The sequence below is a fragment of the Bombina bombina genome, chromosome 2 (genome assembly GCF_027579735.1).
Source record: "Bombina bombina isolate aBomBom1 chromosome 2, aBomBom1.pri, whole genome shotgun sequence".
Taxonomy (NCBI): Eukaryota; Metazoa; Chordata; class Amphibia; order Anura; family Bombinatoridae; genus Bombina; species Bombina bombina.
Window position 1 is genome coordinate 1186983631 of NC_069500.1, and position 21027 is coordinate 1187004657.

At 39.4% G+C, this 21027-nt stretch overlaps 1 protein-coding gene across 2 annotated transcripts in view; it reads left to right on the forward strand.

The window, feature by feature from the left end:
* Positions 1 to 12418, forward strand: part of C2H4orf47 (chromosome 2 C4orf47 homolog) — a 38130-nt gene extending 25712 nt beyond the window's left edge. The window contains exons 7-8 of one of the 2 annotated variants that reach the window (XM_053703886.1): positions 1130 to 1293; positions 12244 to 12418. In XM_053703886.1, coding sequence (XP_053559861.1) covers positions 1130 to 1293; positions 12244 to 12292 — 213 coding nt within the window. In that variant the 3' untranslated portion in view covers positions 12293 to 12418. Of the gene's footprint in view, positions 1 to 1129; positions 1298 to 12243 lie in introns of those variants that run through there. The other variant, XM_053703887.1, reaches the window with a different exon arrangement.
* The last annotated feature ends 8609 nt before the right edge of the window (positions 12419 to 21027 follow it).

Here is a 21027-nt window from a genome sequence, read left to right on the forward strand (position 1 = left end):
TGTGAGGGGCACCTAAAATTTAAAAAATCTCAGCACAGGGTGGAAATGTCTCAACAGTTAAATGATTAAACAGTGTCTGTGAGACCTACTAAATTATGGTTTGTATTAATTACTCCACAACCATTGTAGTGTACTTAAAGTGACATGAAACCCATTTTTTTATTTCATGATTCACACAGAGCAGACCATTTTAAACAACATTTCCATATACTTCTATTATCAATTTTGCTTCATTCTCTTTGTATCCTTTATTAAAAGAGCAGCAATGCACAACTGAGAGCTTGCTGAAGACATCAGTAAACCAATGATAAAGGGTATATATGTGCAGCCACCAATCAGCAGCTAGATTCCAGCTCCTGAGCTTACCTAGGTATGCTTTTGAACAAAGGATACCACAAGCTAATTAGATAATAGAAGTAAATTGGAGAGTTGTTTAAAATTATGTTTGGGTTTCATGTTCCTTTAATAGTAACAAGAACTAGGATTGTAGTGCATCTTGACCATATTATTAATGATATTCCAAGCTCAGAATTGGCACTCCATGTTGCCAGGGAACACTAACACAAATTAGATAACTTCTCGTTGTTGCCCATAGAGGTAGTTCACTTTCTTCCCAGAGGGGGCTTATAACTGAAATTCATTGTATTTATTATTATGTATATTATATTAGCGCTGTTAATGTAAGTGATCTTACTTCACAATTTCAATTTGAAAGGAAATCATTAGCGCTGCGGAATCTGTTGGCGCTCTACAAATAACCGATAATAATAATAATTGGGAACATTTTGAGTTTGAGTTTCATGTTGTGTCTGTGATTATGTCCTACTTAACAGCTGAAACGCGTTAGATGTTTTACCTCTTATCTTTTTGTATCCTTGGATTGCTCCTAGTAAATTTTACAATAATAAAAGATTCTGTGTTTATACAGTGCTGGAACCTTTTTGTTTTTCTGTCGGTCTCTGAATCTCATACTTACCCATAAAGTGATTTTTTGCTATCCATAACTTTGAGTTTTATTGAATGTAGCCAAATGTGCTGAACTTAGTTTTCCCATTTTTGTTGCTAAATGTATCTTGAAATTCCTTTGCATGTTCTGCGTCAGTGGTGTAATATGGACTTATATTGACAGGCCGGTGGCATGAAAGCTGGGACATTTGATTTATATCCTACTCATTCGAATGATCTTTATGAAGTTAAGCAGAAGAAGATGAGTAAACCAATAAAGACATTTCATCCTTCAGCAGGACCTAAAAGCTATCCAATACAAAGTGTTCTGGCTGCACATGTAAAAAGGTAAGTCTCATCTATATTTAATAAGCATTTAGAGGTTAGGCTGAATTATGTCTTTCAAATCTGCAGGTCCTAAACATTTCGAGAAAGGGAGACAAATGAACTACATATAAATGGGTAATAATATGTAAACTTATATATAAACAAGGCACAAAGATATATAACTACTATAAGTTTAAGAAACCCAAAATGTTTCTTTAATAATTTAGACAGATCATGCAATTTTAAACAACTTTCCAATTTGCTTCTATTATCTAATTTGCTTCATTTTCAACAAAAAATAACAAAAGAAAGAAACAAGTTAGATAACAGAAGTAAATTGGGAAGTTAAAATTGCATTCTCTGGGGCCAAATTCTAATTGTCTAGTGGACAAGATAACATTGCACAAGCAGTTCTAGTGAATCGGCCGCTAGCAGGGGGTGTCAATCAACCCGATTGTATAGGACTGGGCGGATTGATGTCCGCAGCCTCAGAGGCGGCGGACCAGTTAAGGAGCAGCGGTCTTAAGACTGGAAATCGACCCCTCTGTCTGAATCATGAAAGAAAAAATAATTAGGTTTCATGTCCCTTTAAATTATGTTGATATTTGAGATATATAATATCTGTATAATTATAATCTGATACACACATGAATAATGTGCTCACAAACACAGTGTACAATGCATTCTCTTGGTCCATCTCTATAATAGAGAATTAGAGTAAATGGTTTCCTGTGCACTGTCCCCAAACTTACATGAAAAAGGGTTTCATACAGGTGGTGAGAGTGCATAATCCATTAGTCCTGGGAATTACCTTTTCTGACCACTAGGAGTAGTCAAAGATTCCGAAACTCCAAGAGCCCTATAAAACCCCTCCCACCTTTATGGTAACTAGTCTTGTCTAAGGTGAAGAATGAAGGTGCTCCAGATGTTTTCTATGAGAGAGTCTTAAACTGTGCTGATGCCCATATTTCCCTGCTGCTGTTTGACAGAGGGATGTGTTGGAGTATTGGGTAGTGACACAATTACAACATGTTGGGAGTTAGTCACAAGCCTGACAAAGGTGTGCAGCTTCTTCTGTTTGTCTGGATAGTCTGAGCAGTTTTCAAATGATGATTCTGCTGAATAAGATTTTCAAAGCCTTTTAGATTGATTGAAATCTGCCATAGCTTTGTGATGCAGTTATGGATATAATTAGGATTCATTCTAAGAGTATGTCATTACCAGTCCTTTCCAGAAGGGCTTTATGGTTTAAATCCTGGTTTGCTGATACAGGGCAGATTGCAAGTGGAGCGTTATTTAACGCTCCTGCTCTAACTCAGTTAGAAGTAAGCTTTTTGCTCGTTGGGGAGCGCTCGTATTACAAGTTAAAAGTAAAAAGTTTTCTGCCACACACTATCCCGATGTGCGGAAAAAGCCAAACTTGAATATCACAATCGTGTTAACGTATTCCACCATGGAAGTCAGTGGAGTGAAAAAAGTGAAAAAAACACCCTACTCATGCATAAACCCGATTGCATATTCTCGTGTGCTAACCTAACATGAAAATATGAACATATCTCTTTCCAATGTTCTTCACATTGCAGAATATGTTCTATTTATTCATAAATACATCTTTCTACATATATCTAATGGTATTTTGGTACAATGGTATAATTATATATAGGTATAAATATATACATATATATATATATATATATATATATATATATATATATATATACATAGGAATATCTATTTATAAATACTATAATACATATTCCTCTACGTGCAAAACATTGGAATGTGAAATATTTACAGTACATACAAAATATAATACTTTGTTACATATGAATATTGCATAATTATGATTTTTCATGTTTTCATCTACTTAACTGCAAAGGGATCGAATGCATATGTATTTATGTGTTTATATGTGTATATATGTCTGTAAATACATATATACACACATAAATACATATGTACACACACACACATATAAACAAATATATTGATATATATACAAATACATCTTTAGACATGTATATGTATGTAACTCTATGTTAAATCACTTTGCCTGCCTTTTTTTTCTAACACCTGAGACCTCATATCTTTGAGCCCTTATAACTTTTTTGTGCATTTCATTTTTTTTTAATTATTAGTGTTATTATGAGTGTTATTGTACTTTTTAATGTATTTTTTATGTGTTTTCTTCATAAATGGAAAGAGTTCACAGCTGCATTCATTACTTTTGGGAATTCAGAACCTGGCCACCAGGAGGAGGCAAAGACACCCCAACCAAAGGCTTAAATACCTCCCCCACTTCCCTCATCCCCCAGTCATTCTTTGCCTTTCATCCCAGGAGGTTGGCAGAGAAGTGTCAGAAGTTTTCGATAGTCTCTTATCGGCATGGGACTGGAGTTTTAAGTAGTCCTGTCAGCCTCTCAGTGAGAGCATGGATGAAAGTTATAGTCCGGAGATGCAGGGAAAGTCTTTCTGCTAAACCATCCTGACTCATATTAACATCTCCTCAAGCATTCAGTGTTGACGAGTTTTGCTGCCGGCTTTCTTCTCTCAAGTCCATGGCAGAGGCGATGCTATTATCTGTCACACTGTTCCTGTTCCTGTTCCACGGCGTAGATTCGGGTAAGATTGTTTCATTTTACTTTCATTATGATTGTCTTGTATTACAAAGGTTTTCCCGAGAGGCTACCACCTTGCGGTACTAACTATAACTCAGGGTCTCAGTGAGGCTCTTTTTGTATCTTGGAATCAAGGGTTAATATCTCCTGAGGGGGGTTTATTGAACAGGGGGGGTTTAATCATGATTGTTATGTGATTCAACCTGCTTATGTGTACTGTTACTTAGGGAAAAAGAAGAGCGTAGGCACCAGATGGTTTTTCAAAAATGCAAATGTCCTTTATTCAGGTGATAAAATGCAATGCAACAACGGATGCTAGGAAAAGCATAAACCTCAGGGCTTAGGTGGAGAAATGGTCACCCACGTACCCTATTGCTGACATGTTTCGGCAAGAGCCGTAATCATAGCTATAATAAAGGACATTTGCATTTTTGAAAAACCATCTGGTGCCTACGTTCTTCTTTTTCTCTCATTGATACCGTTTGGATATGGTTGAGGCACGGAAGGTAAATTGGCAGTAGAACATTCTCCCCACAAGGTGCCATAAGAACTTGGAATCTTTTCGTGAAGCTGTGGACTCTCCCCGGTTCTGTTTAGTTCACCTGCTCCACATCGTGACGTCACGTTTTCCCCGGATCAGCCGCTCAGACGCTGACACGCTGTAGGGATCCACACGGCTGCTCGACCTCCAGGATATTGTTGATCGCACAGATACCTTCGTGAGAGGATCCGGAGCAGGATATCAGAGGTGGGTCCCCAGAATCAGCTGTTGTCAGTAGCGTGCATACCGGAGGTTTATACTACAGACCACACGGAGCTCATTTATGGGGGAGAGAGTTTTCAAGGCACCTATGTATACATGTGGGACTGACGTGAGTTTATAATTAACACTACCTAGTATTGTGACACAGGTGCTGCATTAACTTTCTTTGATACTGTTACTTAGGCTCTTGGCTATGGAACATAACGTCCTTTGGAAGTGACGCAGCCTTTATGGTTTAGTGTGCTTTTTTCACGTTTTGGCTCTCCATTTCCGGAATCCTGACAGTGTGACGACGGAAGATTTCAGGTCCGCTGGTGTCTGGGTCCTAGGAGGTGGTGAGTGCCCCAGCCATTGTGGGTGTCAGGTGCCGTTTACAGTTTCTTATTTGGTCCATTTTTTTGTAATCAATATCCTAGTTATGGAAGATTCTGATATTGTGGAGCCGAATGTCTCTGACTCAGATTCTGTTTCTCGTGAGGAATACGAATTGGCCCGGGTAATACATGCCCTTCAGTTATGTTCAGAATGCCATTTTAGAGTGCTCAATTCTTCGGGATCGAGGAATCAAGGAGCCGCTGAGCCATCCGTCTCTGGGGGTGCCGTTCTCCGAGTGGCGAGTTCTCTACCACCAACTCTTACTTCACATGCAGGTAACCCAGATTTTGCTTATCTTTCTCTGGAAGGTGTTGTTCCTCTCCGGAGGTTATGGCACATTTTCGCATGTCCATTGGTATGGCGCTGGCGCATCTGCAACTACCAGAAGTGTGCTTACGATATTGTACGTGTTCTGTTGACCAGGGCCCTTCAGGCATGGGATGGCCTGCTCAGCTCTCTGGAGGAATGACTGTCCCTTAAGCTTCAGGGGGTCAACCTTCTGGGTCGGGGTTGTCTTCTGCTCCAGCAAAGGTATGCTGTGCCTTTCTTTATAGACTGGCACGCCTTCGTGTCCTTTTGAGGCATGTTCTGGCGTTGTTGGAGGATCCCATCCTTAACGGATATGAGCATTCGATGCTCGCGATTTTTTTATCACTTCTTCTGAAGTTTCAGAAGTTTGTTTAGTGTGAGGACGTTAGTCCTATGTTTGTCTGCTGTTTATTCTCCATCTCTGGGGATGACTATTTGCGGCCTTGACAGTATCGAGCCTGAGTTTCAGGCTGGTCATGATTGGGTTCGGACCCTTCTGTCTTGCGGCCTATTTGAGACATGTGCCGCCTGTTCTGCCTGGCTGGTCTGGTTGGGGCGCCGAGTGTTTCACATTATTATTTGTGTTATTCCTTGTTTTTCCTTTGCAAGTTCAGCTAAGCATTCTGAGAGGACCTGAGGATCCACGAGGCATGGGGGATTGGTTCAGTCCTTGTTAGCCTCTCTAGTCGACTGGGACTCAGTGAAGTTCTGCTGCGACACACTCTGTTTTCCGTTATTTTGTCGGGATTTGGAGTGTTTCCTTCCCCGTGTGGGTTGGAAGTTGGAGGACTCAGGGCCTCCTTGCTGCCGGTTCCTGTCGGTCTTGCCTTTCAGGGGCTCCTTGGAATTGTCATTTTTTTGGACTTGTGGACTTTTGAGGTTCTCTTCCTTCGAGTCAAGATTTCTGGACCTTGTCCGTTTCTCTTTGGCCGTTTTGACCGCCTTATGGGGAGGGCCGTGTGGCTTTTTCCTACTTCAGGAGTTTGTTGTTTCCCTTTCAGGGACGTTAGGCTGTTTTGTCTCATTCTCTGAGCTTCACTTAGGGGTTTTGTTCTACCGGGGTTTGGGATGCTCTGCATTCTTTTTCCTTGGGTGTGGTCCTCTGGTTGTGTACTCTGAGGAGATATGGAGACTTGACTTTGGGACTTCGGGTGACTTTGTCCTCAATGTTCTCCCTTGGTCTCTAGAGTCTTGGCGTGCCTCTGTTGTGCCTTAACTCCTTTTTGGAGTGTTGGACTCTTGTATGGAGTGTTCTCTTCATTTTGGGTTGAGATTTGTGAGTGAGTCTTGTTCCCGTTTTCCGGGTTAGTCCGGTTATTCCCCTGTGAGGTCTGATTTTTCAGACGGGGTATTCATGTTCCCTGGGGTGTTGTTTGTTTTAAACAATTCTGGGGCTTGGGCCTATAGTTTGGTTTGGGATCTTTCTGGATGTCCAGAAACTTATGATCCTGTGGCTGGTTTGGGGCAATCCCATCTCTTCGGGGAGAGTTCTTCTGTGGTCATCAGAACGTCTGAATGATTTTCATTCGATTTTTGTTTTCAGCAAACTATGGCTCATGTCTTGTGAGTGTCTGCCCTTCCCTTTGGGGGGATTGTTTGTCCTTCTTATGAGGGGGGGGGGGTCCTCTCTCTGGAGGGTTGTTGTCCTGTCCTGTGTGCAGGAGATTGGAACAGGGGGTTTTATCCTGTAAGGGTGAGCAGTTTGTTCTTCTGGGGCTTGTTCTGTTCCATCTGTGGGGATTGGAATCTCCATGTTAAGACTTTCAGTTATGCTTCATATGGATTTTCCGCATTTGCTATGTTCATCTCCTATGGGGTTCTCTTTGGGAGTTCCTATTTGAAGGAGCTCTTTGGGTTAGCACCCGAGTTCTGTTGGGATGGCCGGGTTTACTCTATTCCATCCTTACCTAGGGAAGGGATATGTTAGTTAGCTCCACTGCTTCAGAAGCTGAAGGTTGTGGGTTTGAACCCAGGCAAAAGCTCCTGCTTTCTAATCTGATGTATGCTTTTGGTGTCAGCTAGACTTCCAAAGCGGAAGTTTTAAATATTGGCGTCTTTTTTTATCTTCCCCTGTTTTTCAGACCTGCTTATCGCTTGGGCTGGTCCGGTGTGGAGCAGAATCTGAGATCTGTTGTTCGTCCTCGGGTCTTTGATGTTCGGTGAGCCTCCTTGAGGTTCTGTGCTTTCTCCATGTTCAAGATAATCGAGGAGGACTGGCGGCTTTTGGATTGCCTGTGCTGTGCCCACTGTTAGTGGATGTTTAGCAGTCTGACGATTAGGGTTTTATATCTCTTTTCAGCTGCTCCTACTTGCCTGCAAGTATTCTATTACAGAGTCATCCTGGTATGACGGTGGCATGTGGTGTTGACTCAGGTGTTAGCTTATCTGGGTTTGCTGCACGTGTTCGATCTCTGAATATTTCCATATTCTGAGTTGTCTTGTGACTTGAGGAATCTGTCTTCAGTTGTCTTTTAGGGTGCGGTTGCACTGTATTTAGGAGAAGTTTTCTTCTTGGTTTCAGATTCCCGATTTTAACCTTTTGGTTTCTGTACAATCCGGGGTCTGGGTGTTGCCTGCCTTGTTTCTTAAGACCGGTTCGGGTCTCTGTGGGCTTGGGCTCGGGGTTCCTTATTTTTATTTTGGAAACGGTTGCACCCTATTTAAGGGCCTTTCGGCAAGCCATATTTTTTCTTCCACGTCTTCTCCTTTTTTAAGAGTTTTTGGTAGTTGATCCCTTTCTCTAGTACAGGGTGTGTTATTGGGGACCGACTGCTAGGAGGCTGTGTCTCCTGGAGGCATTTTGGCTCAGTCGAGTCTATTTCTGCGGTCTCTAGCTAGGCTTATGGACTATCTGCGGGTCAGTGTCCTTGGGGCTTTTCCTTTCAAAGTTTTCTTGGCTTTGGACGAAGCAGGGTTTTTTGGGATAGGGTTTGCAGGCATGGTGTCCTCAGAATGGGCCGCCCTTTTGTACCCTCCCGTTTTACATTCAGTGTCCTCTATAGCTTGGGTATTGCCTTCCCAAAAGTAATGAATGCAGCTGTGGACTCTTTCCATTTATGAAGAAAAACATAATTTATGCTTACTTGATAATTTTCTTTTCTTCAGATGGAAAGAGTCCACAGCTCCCCGACCGTGTTTTTTTCTGTGGGGTGTCTGTTATTTTTCTGGCACCTTTTTCACCCTGATATTTCTTCTACTGTTCCTTGTTCCTTGGCAGAATGACTGGGGGATGAGGGAAGTGGGAGAGGTATTTAAGCCTTTGGCTGGGGTGTCTTTGCCTCCTGGTGGCTAGGTTCTGAATTCCCAAAAGTAATGAATGCAGCTGTGGACTCTTTCCATCTGAAGAAAAGAAAATGATCAGGTAAGCATAATTTATATTTTGTGATACTTTTTTAAAAAAAAAATTAACCAGAACTCTGAGGACTCGGTAATCGTATCTTTAATTGTGATTTTGCTCATACATTTGCGTTTTCTCTCAACTTGTAATATGAGCGATAAATACCCATGATAAACTACTTTTTGCTTGCGTGTAACTGTTAGCGCACCACTCATAATTTGGCCCATAGTGTCTAAATCCAGACTTTTATTTATATAGTTCTGGATTTAAAAGCTCTGAACAAGTTTCTAAGAGTACCTACTTTCAAGATGGAAATTGTTCTATCTTTGGTGCATTTCAGTTTATGTCCACAATAGATTTAAAGGATACATATCTTCCTGTTCCTATTCACAAGGATCATTCTCAGTTTCTGCCTTCCTGGACAAACATCAGTTTGTTACCCTTCCATTTGGTCTGGTTACTGCTCCCAGGAACTTTTCAAAGGTTCTGGGTACCCTCTTGGCGGTAATAAGAGCCCATGGTATTTTTTTTTTCTTACCTGGACAATATTTTGGTACAAGCTCCCATCTTTTCTTTCATCAGTATCTCACACCCACAGAACTGTGTTGTGTCTTCAACAGCATGGTTGGAAAATCAATTTTTCAAGAGTTCTCTTTTTCCTCAGTCAAGAGTCACTTTTCTGGGTGTTCAAATAGACAGTCAAATAGACTGTTCAAATGCTATCTTTGCAACCAGCTTCAACCTTCTTAGTTCTGTCAAACTGTTCATATCTTCAGTCTGTTCTATGTCCTTCAGTAGCCCTTTTTTTATGGAGGTTTAAGGCCTAACGATTGCTGCATCGGATGCTGTTCCGTTTGCTCATTTTCACATGAGGCCTCTTTAGCTTTGCATGCTCCAGCAATGGTGCAGGGATCATACTCCGCTTTCCCAGAAAATGAATTTGGTCTCCAAAACAAGACAGTCCCTGTCTTGATGGATGGATCATCATGTTAACTTTTAGTCTGTTTGTTAATTTTTCTGGTTCTAGGAAAGGTCAGAAACCTAAGGATGTTTTCTTGGCTTAAGCTTTTAATTCAGAAGGTTTACTTGAGTTGAGTCAGTCTCGCCCTAAGCGGATTACTGCCCATTCTGATAAGTCAGTTACCACATCCCGGGCCTTTAAGAATGAGGCCTCTGTAGATCTGATTTGCAAGGCAGCTACTTGGTCTTCTTTGCATATTTTCACCAAATTCTACAATTTTTATGTTTTTGCTTCTTCTAAAGCAGCCTTTGATAGTAAAGTACTTCACTCTGTTGTTTCTGGTTTGTTGAATTTTGTCCATGCTTTATTCCTTTGTTTTTTGCATGATGTTAAAAAATAGTTATGCTCTTTCTAGTATTGTGACAAACATCCCTCATTACTTGTGAACTTCACAGCTTGGGTATTAGTTTCCCAGGGGTAATGGGTCGAGGACTCTCACCAATAAGAAAAAATAATTTATGTTTACCTGATAAATGTATTTATTTCATGGTGGTGAGAGTCCACGAGACCCTGCCCTCGTTTCTGATGGTAGTTTGTATTTTTTTAGAACCCTTTTTCCCTGCTTCTTTTTGTTTGCCTTTTTTTCCTTTTTCTACCTCTTTTTGCTTGGCTATACGTCAGACTAGTTACCATAGAGGTGTGAGGGGTTTTATAGGGCTCTTGGAGATTGGGAAACTTTGCCTCCTCCTAGTGGTCAGGAAAGAAATGGATTTATCAGGTAAGCATAAATTATGTTTTTTAGCACTATATTTTTGCCAAGGCATATAAGTTAATTTGCTCACGTCAAGGCAAACGCCATAGGTGAGTCCTACACTAATGCAATAAAATGTGTGATGCATGTGGTACCAGTTATACTGTACACCCATACCTTAGTTGTGTGTGGATTCTATATAGAACATCTCTAATGAGAACAAGGTTAGGATCATTTATACCAGTGTTTTTCAACCAGTGTGCCGTGGCACACTAGTGTGCCGTGAGAGATCCTCAGGTGTGCCGCGGCAGACTGACAACAATGTGACATATTTTTTTAAATTTTGCTTGTTTTTTTATTCTGGGCCTTTTTTTTATTTTAAGTGAGATAATGACTGATGGGGGGACTTTTCCCAGTGCGGGGGTGTCCCTCTTTCAAATTTTGAAATATTGGGAGGTATGTGACAGGCTCATCAGGTATCATTTACAACCATGATATTGACATTCAATCACAGACAATAATCATGATTGTTTGTGAATGAATGTCAATATGTCATGTATAGTTTGTAGGAGGCATGGCATGACAGCACAGTACAGTGTGTGTGTAATATATATATATATATATTTATACACACACACACTGTATTAAGCTACAATGTGTTATTTTGTAAAATTTTGGGATGGTGGTGTGCCACAGGATTTTTTAATGTAAAAAAGTGTGCCACGGCAAAAAAAAGGTTGAAAAACACTGATTTATACCTCACCCAATTAACCCTTTCAGGGATGTGCTGCTAGTTTATACTGGCTATATACTATAAACCGAGAAGTGCAGCCAGTGCACAATCCCAATCTTAATGGGCGGCTTCAAGGACAAATCTCAACCACGTATATTAATAACTATCAAGAATTATGTGTTTTATGTTAAGAAGCTAATACATTGAGTTCCAAATCATTTGGCTTTAAATTAGATTTGATTAAAACATCATCATTGTAAAGACGGCCTCGTCAGCTGTTTACTTTAGTTTTTTTATAAAGCATCAGTCGGCAACAATACACAATGTAACTCATAGGTGTTTTTATTTTCCAGTTCTGCATTATCTATTGACAGTTTGCAATTATTATTGTTTATGGTAATAGTAATAATAACTCTAATATTATTATTTTAGTAATAATTTTATTTTTAATAAGATAATAATAGTATTTGTGTCATTAAACTTCCTTTAAAGGGACAGTGTATTGTAAAATTGGTTTCCCCTTAATGTGTTTTCAATTACTTACTATACCAACTGCAGGGTATGAAAATGTATGGTAAATTTTCCCCTTTGGCTTATTTTTATGTGAAATCTTATCCTTGTTTAAACCACAACTAATTTAAATTGTATTCTTGTTTGCATACCTTTTCTATAACAATATAACAGTAAAGGTGGAAATACAAATTGTAGTTATTTCAAATGACAAAATAAAGGTAAAATAACTATTTGTAAACAATATAACAACACTGTGGCAGGTAAAAGGGATTATTGGGAACACATTAAAGGGAGGGCAATTTTAGAGTACCTGTACACTGTCCCTTTAAGTAATAACTTTCAGAAATACAAGAAAGCACTTCTTTACAGATAATTTAGTAGATATATGGAGTATAGTAGTAATAAACGCAATACAGGGATTCAGTTATGTTTTATATGCAGATAAAGGCATTCTGCTGGTTAAATAAGACTAGATTTTAGATAAGAGCATTGGGAGAATAGACTGATATGATTCTTTTTCACCATTAAAATCTGGGGGGGGTTACCCCTCTCTGTAATTCCCCCTCTAATTAAATGTAAAATGTCCTGATTTGCTTTTTTCCTTTTTTTAGGTCTCTGAACCCAATAAATTACAAGACTGTGAATCTAATGTCCTATTAAATTTATGAAGCTGCGGAACATTGATAATTGTGTTGTTACTGACATTCATAGCTACTGGCAGATTCACGTTTCATGAAAGTTGTCACACGGAGTGGAATTTGGGACTGGGACCTGTAAGACCATCAGCTCTGCAAGGCCCCTTTTAGGATTTAATAAAGGACAACTTTACATTAAAAGCTCTGCATCTCTAAATCTATTGATTTCTCTAATGCAGTGCTCATGAACTGTGCCTTGTATTTTGTGTGCAACGTTATTAATAGGAAAACATTTCCTAACAGCTACTTTTTTTCCATTAATCTCCTAAGTGCCAATGTCGGCAAGTGAACCAAATATGGGCATTGCTGGGGTCTTCTGGGATCTTATTAAATCCATTACATGATTTGCAGGCCTACTTAGTATTGCTTGCTAAATTACCTTGAAATGCTTAAAGGGACAGTAGACGTGCACAATGTTACACAATTCTGCACTATGGGCAAGGATAGCATTTCCTGAGATTTCTTTTTTAAATAACTTTTTTGAAGGCTAAAACTATACTTCCCTAGTAACAAAAGCCATCCACTTTGGCGCATAAGTTTTTTTTAACTAGCCAGGCATGGGCTCACTGTCTAATCACAGTGCGTCCGATCGCACCATTCAACTACCGCACTAGGTAAGGCTGTCGGCTGCTTTACATAGCACGGGAGCCCTCTACATTTAATTAAAGGGCGCGATCAGGCGTGCTGTGATTATACATTGGGCTTTGCTAGCTAGGTAAATTTCGTTTTAGCCTTCAAATAAGTTATTTTGAAGAAAAAAAAAATCATGCAAAAGGCAGATTTATGTAAAGTTGTGCACAACATTTACTGTCCCTTTAGTATGGTCTTGACAGACAGAAAACTAAACTTAAATGAACAGTGTACTGTAAAATTGTTTTCCCCTTAATGTGCTTATATTGACTGGTTATACCAGCTGCAAGTATGTAATGTATGTAAAATTGTTTTTTTTTTATTTTTATATATGAAATAGTTGTATCTGGTAATTGAAACCAAAGCCCAATTAAATGTGCTGAGCTTCCAGGGAGAGCAATCTTCCTTAGCTTCCCTATTTACACAACATCTTCCTTATCTCTATTACAGTGAGACAAATCCTTATGGAGAACAATGAAAAAATAACAATTTATTATCTCTCTGTCCCACTTACAATAGAATTGCATAATCAACAAGTGCATAATAAATCTACAATGTGATAACACTTACGCTGAATTTTAATTGAGCAGTAATTTTTTCCTGACAAACTTCAGTTTGCCGTAATTTTGTATCATGTGACATCCATTAGCCAATAATAGACTCATATACATATGCACATGTCTCAGAAAGTGTGTATATAAAAAGATAGCACAATTTGATGATGGCATTATATTGGAAAATCTCTTAAAACTGCATAACATATCTGAATCATGAAAGTTTAATTTTGACTTTAGTATTTCTTTAAACTCTGTAACATATATTCATGCCACTGTATCAATACAGCTGATGCTTGTTTAGGTATTACTGCTATGTTTTCATTATAAGTGTTTTATTAAAACATGAAAATATTCAGTATAGGTGGGGATACAACAGGCAAAAACATCTATTGTATATGTCAAAATAAAGGTAAATGAGCTAGTTGTAAACAATTTAATGCATTCTAGCAGGCACGATGGATCATTGGGATCACATTAAAAGACAGAAAAAGTCACAGTACACTGTCCCAAAAACAAGTATCATTTTCTACAAAAATAGGAGTTTTATTATAACAGATATGGTAAATCTTGCAGTTTCATGATTATCTATGACATATAAAACTTTCTGATTAACTTTTATTATCAAAGTTACCAGATTCTGTTGGTTTTCTTTGTTGTAGCTTCTCTTTTTCCATGCGATCATACCTAGGTATGCTCACAACCTTTGAACACTATATTTATAACATTGTTACAAAAACTGTTGCCATATAGTTTTCCTAAGCCTACCTACGTATGATCTGGTTAAGAGGAGTGGCATTTTGGCAAAAGGATACCAACAAATAAAAACTATTTCATAATAAAAGTAATTATGATTTTTTTTAATTGCATGCTTTATCTGAATCACAATAGTTTTAAAGGGATATAAACCCAAACATTTTCTTTTGTGATTCAGGCAGACCATACAATTTGTCCAATTTGCTCCATTCTCATGATATCCTTTGTTGAAGAGATACCTAGGTAGGCATCTGAAGCACTGCATGGCAGAAAATAGTTCTGACATCTAGTGCTCTTACAAATGGATAACATTTTTGCAAAACTGCTGCTATATAGTGCTCCACATACGTGAATGCTCATGTGCTTACGTCTCTGATTTTCAACAAAAGACGCCAAAAGAACAAAGACAATATAATAATATAAGTCAATTAGAAAGTGGTTTATAATGATATGCTCTATCTGAATCATGAAAAAAGAACTGGGTTTTGTGTCCATTTAATTTTTATTTTCACATCACTTTATTGTTTAGGGACCATTGCTCTGTATGTCAGTAAAATGCTAGCTAACTTGCAGACTCAGGAAGACTCAAGGCTATTCTTTTGTAAAAAGGATTTGTCCTTTTTTTGTATAATAGCTGAGATGTAGGCTAGAGTTTTGTGTAAACTACATGTTTTCTGCTTGAGTTATTTGTCAATTAAAAGGTTAATATTTGCCTTTAAGTATGGTGCTGTTGTCTTGAATTATATTTCCCTGAAATGCAAATAGTACCTAGCTTATTTAGCTGATTCTTAAATTAGGTCCTAACGGAATCTTTTCATTACACTGAGGGACAGTTAATCACCTTATATTTAAAATGTTGTCAGACTGATCTAGCATTAGAACAACATTGTTCATGGTTAAACTTGCCCATATAGATTTTACCTAACAAATTAGTACTGTGAAAAGTAACGTGTACATGGCTAAATATTCAGTGAATATTATATTATTAAAGGAATATTAAACCCCATTTTTTTCTTTCATGATTCAGATAAAGAATACTATTCTAAAGAACTTTCTAATTTACTTCTATTATCTAATTTGCTTCATTCTCTTGATATTATTTCCTGAAAAGCATATATAGATAGGCTCAGTAGCTTCTGATTGGTGGCTGCACATAGATGCCTCATGTGATTGGCTCACCCGTGTGCATTGTTATTTCTTTAAAGGGACACTCAATCAAAATTAAACTTTCATTATTCAGATAGAGCATGCCATTTTAAACAACTTTCCAATTTACTTCAATTAACTAAATGTGAACAGTCTTTTTATATTTAAACTTTTTGAGTCACAGGCTCCTACTGAGCATGTGCAAGAATAAGTGTGTATGCATTTGTGAATGGCTGATGGCTGTCACATGGTACGTGTATGCATTTGTGATTGGCTGATGGCTGTCACATGGTACAGGGGGAGTGGAAAAAGACATAACTTTCTCCAACATTGGTGTGTCCGGTCCACGGCGTCATCCATTACTTGTGGGAAATGTTCTCCCCCACAGGGAAAGGCAAAGAGAGCACACAGCAAGAGCTGTCCATATAGCTCCCCCTCTGGCTCCGCCCCCCAGTCATTCTCCTTGCCGCTCTGAACAAGTAGCATCTACCACGGGGATGGCGAGGAGTTTGTGGTGTTAGTTGTAGTTTTTTATTCTTCTATCAAGAGTTTGTTATTTTAAAATAGTGCTGGCTTGTACTATTTACTCTATAACAGAAAAGTGATGAAGATTTCTGTTTAAGAAAACATTACCAGTTTGTGGCTCTTCCATTCGGTTTAGCCACCGCTCCCAGAATTTTCAAGGGTCCCTTCTAGCGGTCCTAAGACCGAGGGGCATCGCTGTAGCACCTTATCTAGACGACATCCTAATCCAAGCGTCGTCTCTTTCCAAAGCGAGGGCTCATACAGACATTGTGTTGGCTTTTCTCAGATCTCACGGGTGGAAAGTGAACATAGAAAAAAGTTCACTGTCACCGTCCACAAGGGTTCCTTTTCTGGGAACAATAATAGATTCTGTGGAAATGAAGATCTTTCTCACAGACGTCAGAAAGACAAAGCTTCTAAAAGCTTGTCGAGTTCTTCACTCTATTCCTCAACCCTCCATAGCTCAATGCATGGAAGTAATAGGACTAATGGTCGCAGCAATGGATGTGGTTCCTTTTGCTCGAATTCATCTAAGACCATTACAGCTGTGCATGCTCAATCAGTGGAATGGGGACTATACAGACTTGTCTCCCCAAATTCAAGTAGACCAGGTAACCAGGGACTCACTTCTCTGGTGGTTGACCCAGGATCACCTGTCTCAGGGAATGAGTTTCCGCAGACCGGAGTGGGTCATCGTCACGACCGACGCCAGCCTCTTGGGGTGGGGCGCGGTCTGGGACTCTCTGAAAGCTCAGGGCCTATGGTCGCGGGAAGAGTCGCTTCTCCCGATAAACATTTTGGAACTAAGAGCTATATTCAATGCACTCCTGGCTTGGCCTCAGCTAGCGGAAGCCAGGTTCATAAGATTTCAGTCGGACAACATAACGACTGTTGCGTACATCAATCATCAGGGGGGAACAAAGAGTTCCCTAGCGATGAAGGAAGTAACCAAGATAATCCAATGGGCAGAGAATCACTCCTGCCATCTATCTGCTATTCACATCCCAGGAGTAGACAACTGGGAGGCGGACTATTTGAGTCGTCAGACTTTCCATCCGGGGGAGTGGGAACTCCATCCGGAGGTCTTTGCTCAGTTAACCCAATTATGGGGCATTCCAGACATGGATCTAATGGCGTCCCGTCAGAACTTCAAGATTCCTTGCTACGGGTCCAGATCCAGGGATCCCAAGGCGACTCTAGTGGATGCATTAGTGGCGCCTTGGTCGTTCAACCTAGCATATGTGTTTCCACCGTTTCCTCTCCTCCCCAGGCTCATAGCCAGGATCAAACAGGAGAAGGCCTCAGTGATTCTGATAGCTCCTGCGTGGCTACGCAGGACTTGGTATGCAGACCTGGTGAATATGTCATCGGCTCCACCATGGAAGCTACCTTTGAGACAGGACCTTCTAGTACAAGGTCCATTCGAACATCCCAATCTAGTTTCTCTGCATCTGACTGCTTGGAAATTGAACGCTTGATTTTATCCAAGCGTGGGTTTTCAAATTCTGTGATTGATACTCTGGTCCAAGCCAGAAAACCTGTGACTAGAAGGATTTACCATAAAATATGGAAAAAATATATCTGTTGGTGTGAATCCAAAGGATTCTCCTGGAGTAAGATTAAAATTCCAAAGATTCTCTCCTTTCTCCAAGAAGGTTTGGATAAAGGATTGTCAGCTAGTTCTCTAAAAGGACAGATTTCTGCATTATCCGTCTTGTTGCACAAACGACTGGCAGCTTTGCCAGATGTACAAGCTTTTGTTCAGGCTTTGGTTAGAATCAAGCCTGTTTACAGACCCATGACTCCTCCTTGGAGTCTAAATTTAGTTCTTTCAGTTCTTCAAGGGGTTCCGTTTGAACCTTTACATTCCATAGATATTAAGTTACTATCTTGGAAAGTTCTGTTTTTGGTTGCTATTTCTTCTGCTAGAAGAGTTTCTGAATTATCTGCTTTGCAGTGTGATCCACCCTATCTGGTGTTCCATTCAGATAAGGTTGTTTTGCGTACTAAGCCTGGTTTTCTTCCAAAAGTTGTTTCCAACGAGAACATCAACCAGGAAATAGTTATTCCTTCTTTGTGTCCGAATCCAGTTTCAAAGAAGGAACGTTTATTACACAATTTAGATTTTGTTCGTGCTTTAAAGTTCTATTTAGAAGCAACAAAAGATTTTAGACAAACCTCATCCTTGTTTGTCGTTTACTCTGGTAAGAGGAGAGGTCAAAAAGCTACTGCTACCTCTCTCTCTTTCTGGCTGAAAAGCATTATCCGCTTGGCTTATGAGACTGCCGGACGGCAGCCTCCTGACCGTATCACAGCTCACTCTACTAGGGCTGTGGCTTCCACATGGGCCTATAAGAACGAGGCTTCTGTTGACCAGATATGTAAGGCAGCGACTTGGTCTTCTCTGCACACTTTTGCCAAATTCTACAAATTTGATATTTTTGCTTCTTCGGAGGCTGTTTTTGGGAGAAAGGTTTTGCAAGCCGTGGTGCCTTCTGTTTAGGTAACCTGATTTGCTCCCTCCCTTCATCCGTGTCCTAAAGCTTTAGTATTGGTTCCCACAAGTAATGGATGACGCCGTGGACCGGACACACCAATGTTGGAGAAAACAGAATTTATGCTTACCTGATAAATTACTTTCTCCAACGGTGTGTCCGGTCCACGGCCCGCCCTGTTTTTTTTAATCAGGTTGAAAAAAAATTTCTTTATACACTACAGTCACCACGGCACCCTATAGTTTCTCCTTTTTCTCCTAACCGTCGGTCGAATGACTGGGGGGCGGAGCCAGAGGGGGAGCTATATGGACAGCTCTTGCTGTGTGCTCTCCTTGCCTTTCCCTGTGGGGGAGAACATTTCCCACAAGTAATGGATGACGCCGTGGACCGGACACACCGTTGGAGAAAGTAATTTATCAGGTAAGCATAAATTCTGTTTTTAAAATTGTCAGAAAAAAAAATCTACACCTCATTTGAAGTTCAGACTAAGTGCTATTGCATTGTCTTGTTATCTTGCATTTGTTGATTATGCAAATCTACTGTGTTGACTGGTCCTTTAACTAAGGATATCTAAAGAATGAAGCAAATTAAATAATAGAAGTAAATTGGAATGTTGTTTAAAATTGTATTCTCTGTCTGAATTATGAAATACATTTTTGGGTTTAATGTCCCTTTAAATTAGCGGTATATTATGTAAGGGTTTTAGAAGTAAAAGTAAGATTTTAGACTGGTCAGGCAAATTGGCGCATACTTACATATACAGCATATGTCAAGGGAAATTAAAAAAGTACATTTTTGAGAGATACATTACAGGACATGTAGGCAAAATAAACAAGCTACGTAATGTCCCACTGGCCATATCCAGCCCACCAAGGGTTTTGTGTGGTCTTCAGAACCAGTCAGTAGAAAACAGACATCAGTAAGTTGCCACTGGAAAAAATGTTCTATGGTTCTCGTTAAGTAATTAAGCATGTGCATTTGTTCCGAATTCTGTAGATTTTAGTAGTATGTACAGTTACATTTCGATATGTGCATTTGGATACTAACGACGAAGGCAGCCGCTCCTTGTGATAGTGCAACACACTAAGATCTAGATTTGCACAGATCTTAGTATGTTTCACTTTCACAAGAATAAATCCGGCTATGAACAGAGCTGAACGCTGCAAGAGGCAGCCTTCTTCTTCATTTGGATTCTAATGAAATGTTTGAATGCACATATAAAGTTAAATTAAGTTTATTAATAGTATCACATTTCCTGTGTATTAAAAATATAAAAGTTTGTGTACTCCTGAAATAAATAATGAGAGCACATTGCATTGTTTGTTTTGAGATGAAATAAAACATTTTCTTAAAGGGACACTGAACCCAAATGTTTTCTTTCGTGATTCAGATCGAGCATGCAATTTTAAGCAACTTTCTGATTTACTCCTATTATCAAATTTTCTGCATTCTCTTGGTATCTTTATTTGAAATGCAAAAATGTAAGTTTAGATGCCGGCCCATTTTTGGTGAACAACCTGGGTTGTTCTTGCTGATTTGTGAATAAATTTATTCACCAATTAACAAGTGCTTTCCAGGGTTCTGAACCAAACAAATAGCTTAGATGCCTTCTTTTTCAAATAAAGATAGCAAGAGAACGAAGAAAAAAATGATGCTTCTTTTTCAAATAAAGATAGCAAGAGAACGAAGAAAAAATGATAATAGGAGTAAATTAGAAAGTTGCTTAAAATTGCATGCTCTATCTGAATAATGAAAGAAAAATGTAGGTTCAGTTTCCCTTTTAGGATTTAATATGGAGCTTAATGTAAAGGCTGCAATGTTTTAGGGTCAGATACCTCTGCTGAACCTCATGCTTTCTAAACAAGCAGATGATTCAGTCATATTTTATCTGTGACCTGACTAACTGAAAGGCATGGGTATACATACTCCACTTCACATTTTTGTAAATATTTTATTATATCTTTTCATGTGACAACACTGAAAAAATGACACTTTGCTACAATGTAAAGTAGTGAGTGTACAGCCTGTATAACAGTGTAAATTTGCTGTCCCCTCAAAATAACTTAACACGCAGCCATTAATGTCTAAACCGTTGGCAACAAAAGTGAGTACACCCCTAAGTGGAAATGTCCAAATCGGGGCCAATTAACTATTTTCCCTCCCCGGTGTCATGTGACTGAGTGTTACAAGGTCTCAGGTGTGAATGGGGAGCAGGTGTGTTAAATTCAGTGTTATTGCTCTCACACTCTCTCATACTGGTTACTGGAAGTTCAACATAGCACCTCATGGCAAAGAACTCTCTGAGGATCTGAAAAGAAGAATTGTTGCTCTACATAAAGATGGCCTAGGCTATAAGAAGATTGCTAAGACTCTGAAACTGAGCTGCAGCACGGTGGGCAAGACCATACAGTGTTTTCACAGGACAGGTTCCACTCAGAGCAGGCTTTGCCATAGTCGACCAAAGAATTTGAGTGCACCTGCTCAGCGTCATATCCAGAGGTTGTCTTTGGGAAATAGATGTATGAGTGCTGCCAGCATTGCTGCAGAGGTTGAAGGGGTGGGGGGTCAGCCTGTCAGTGCTCAGACCATATGCC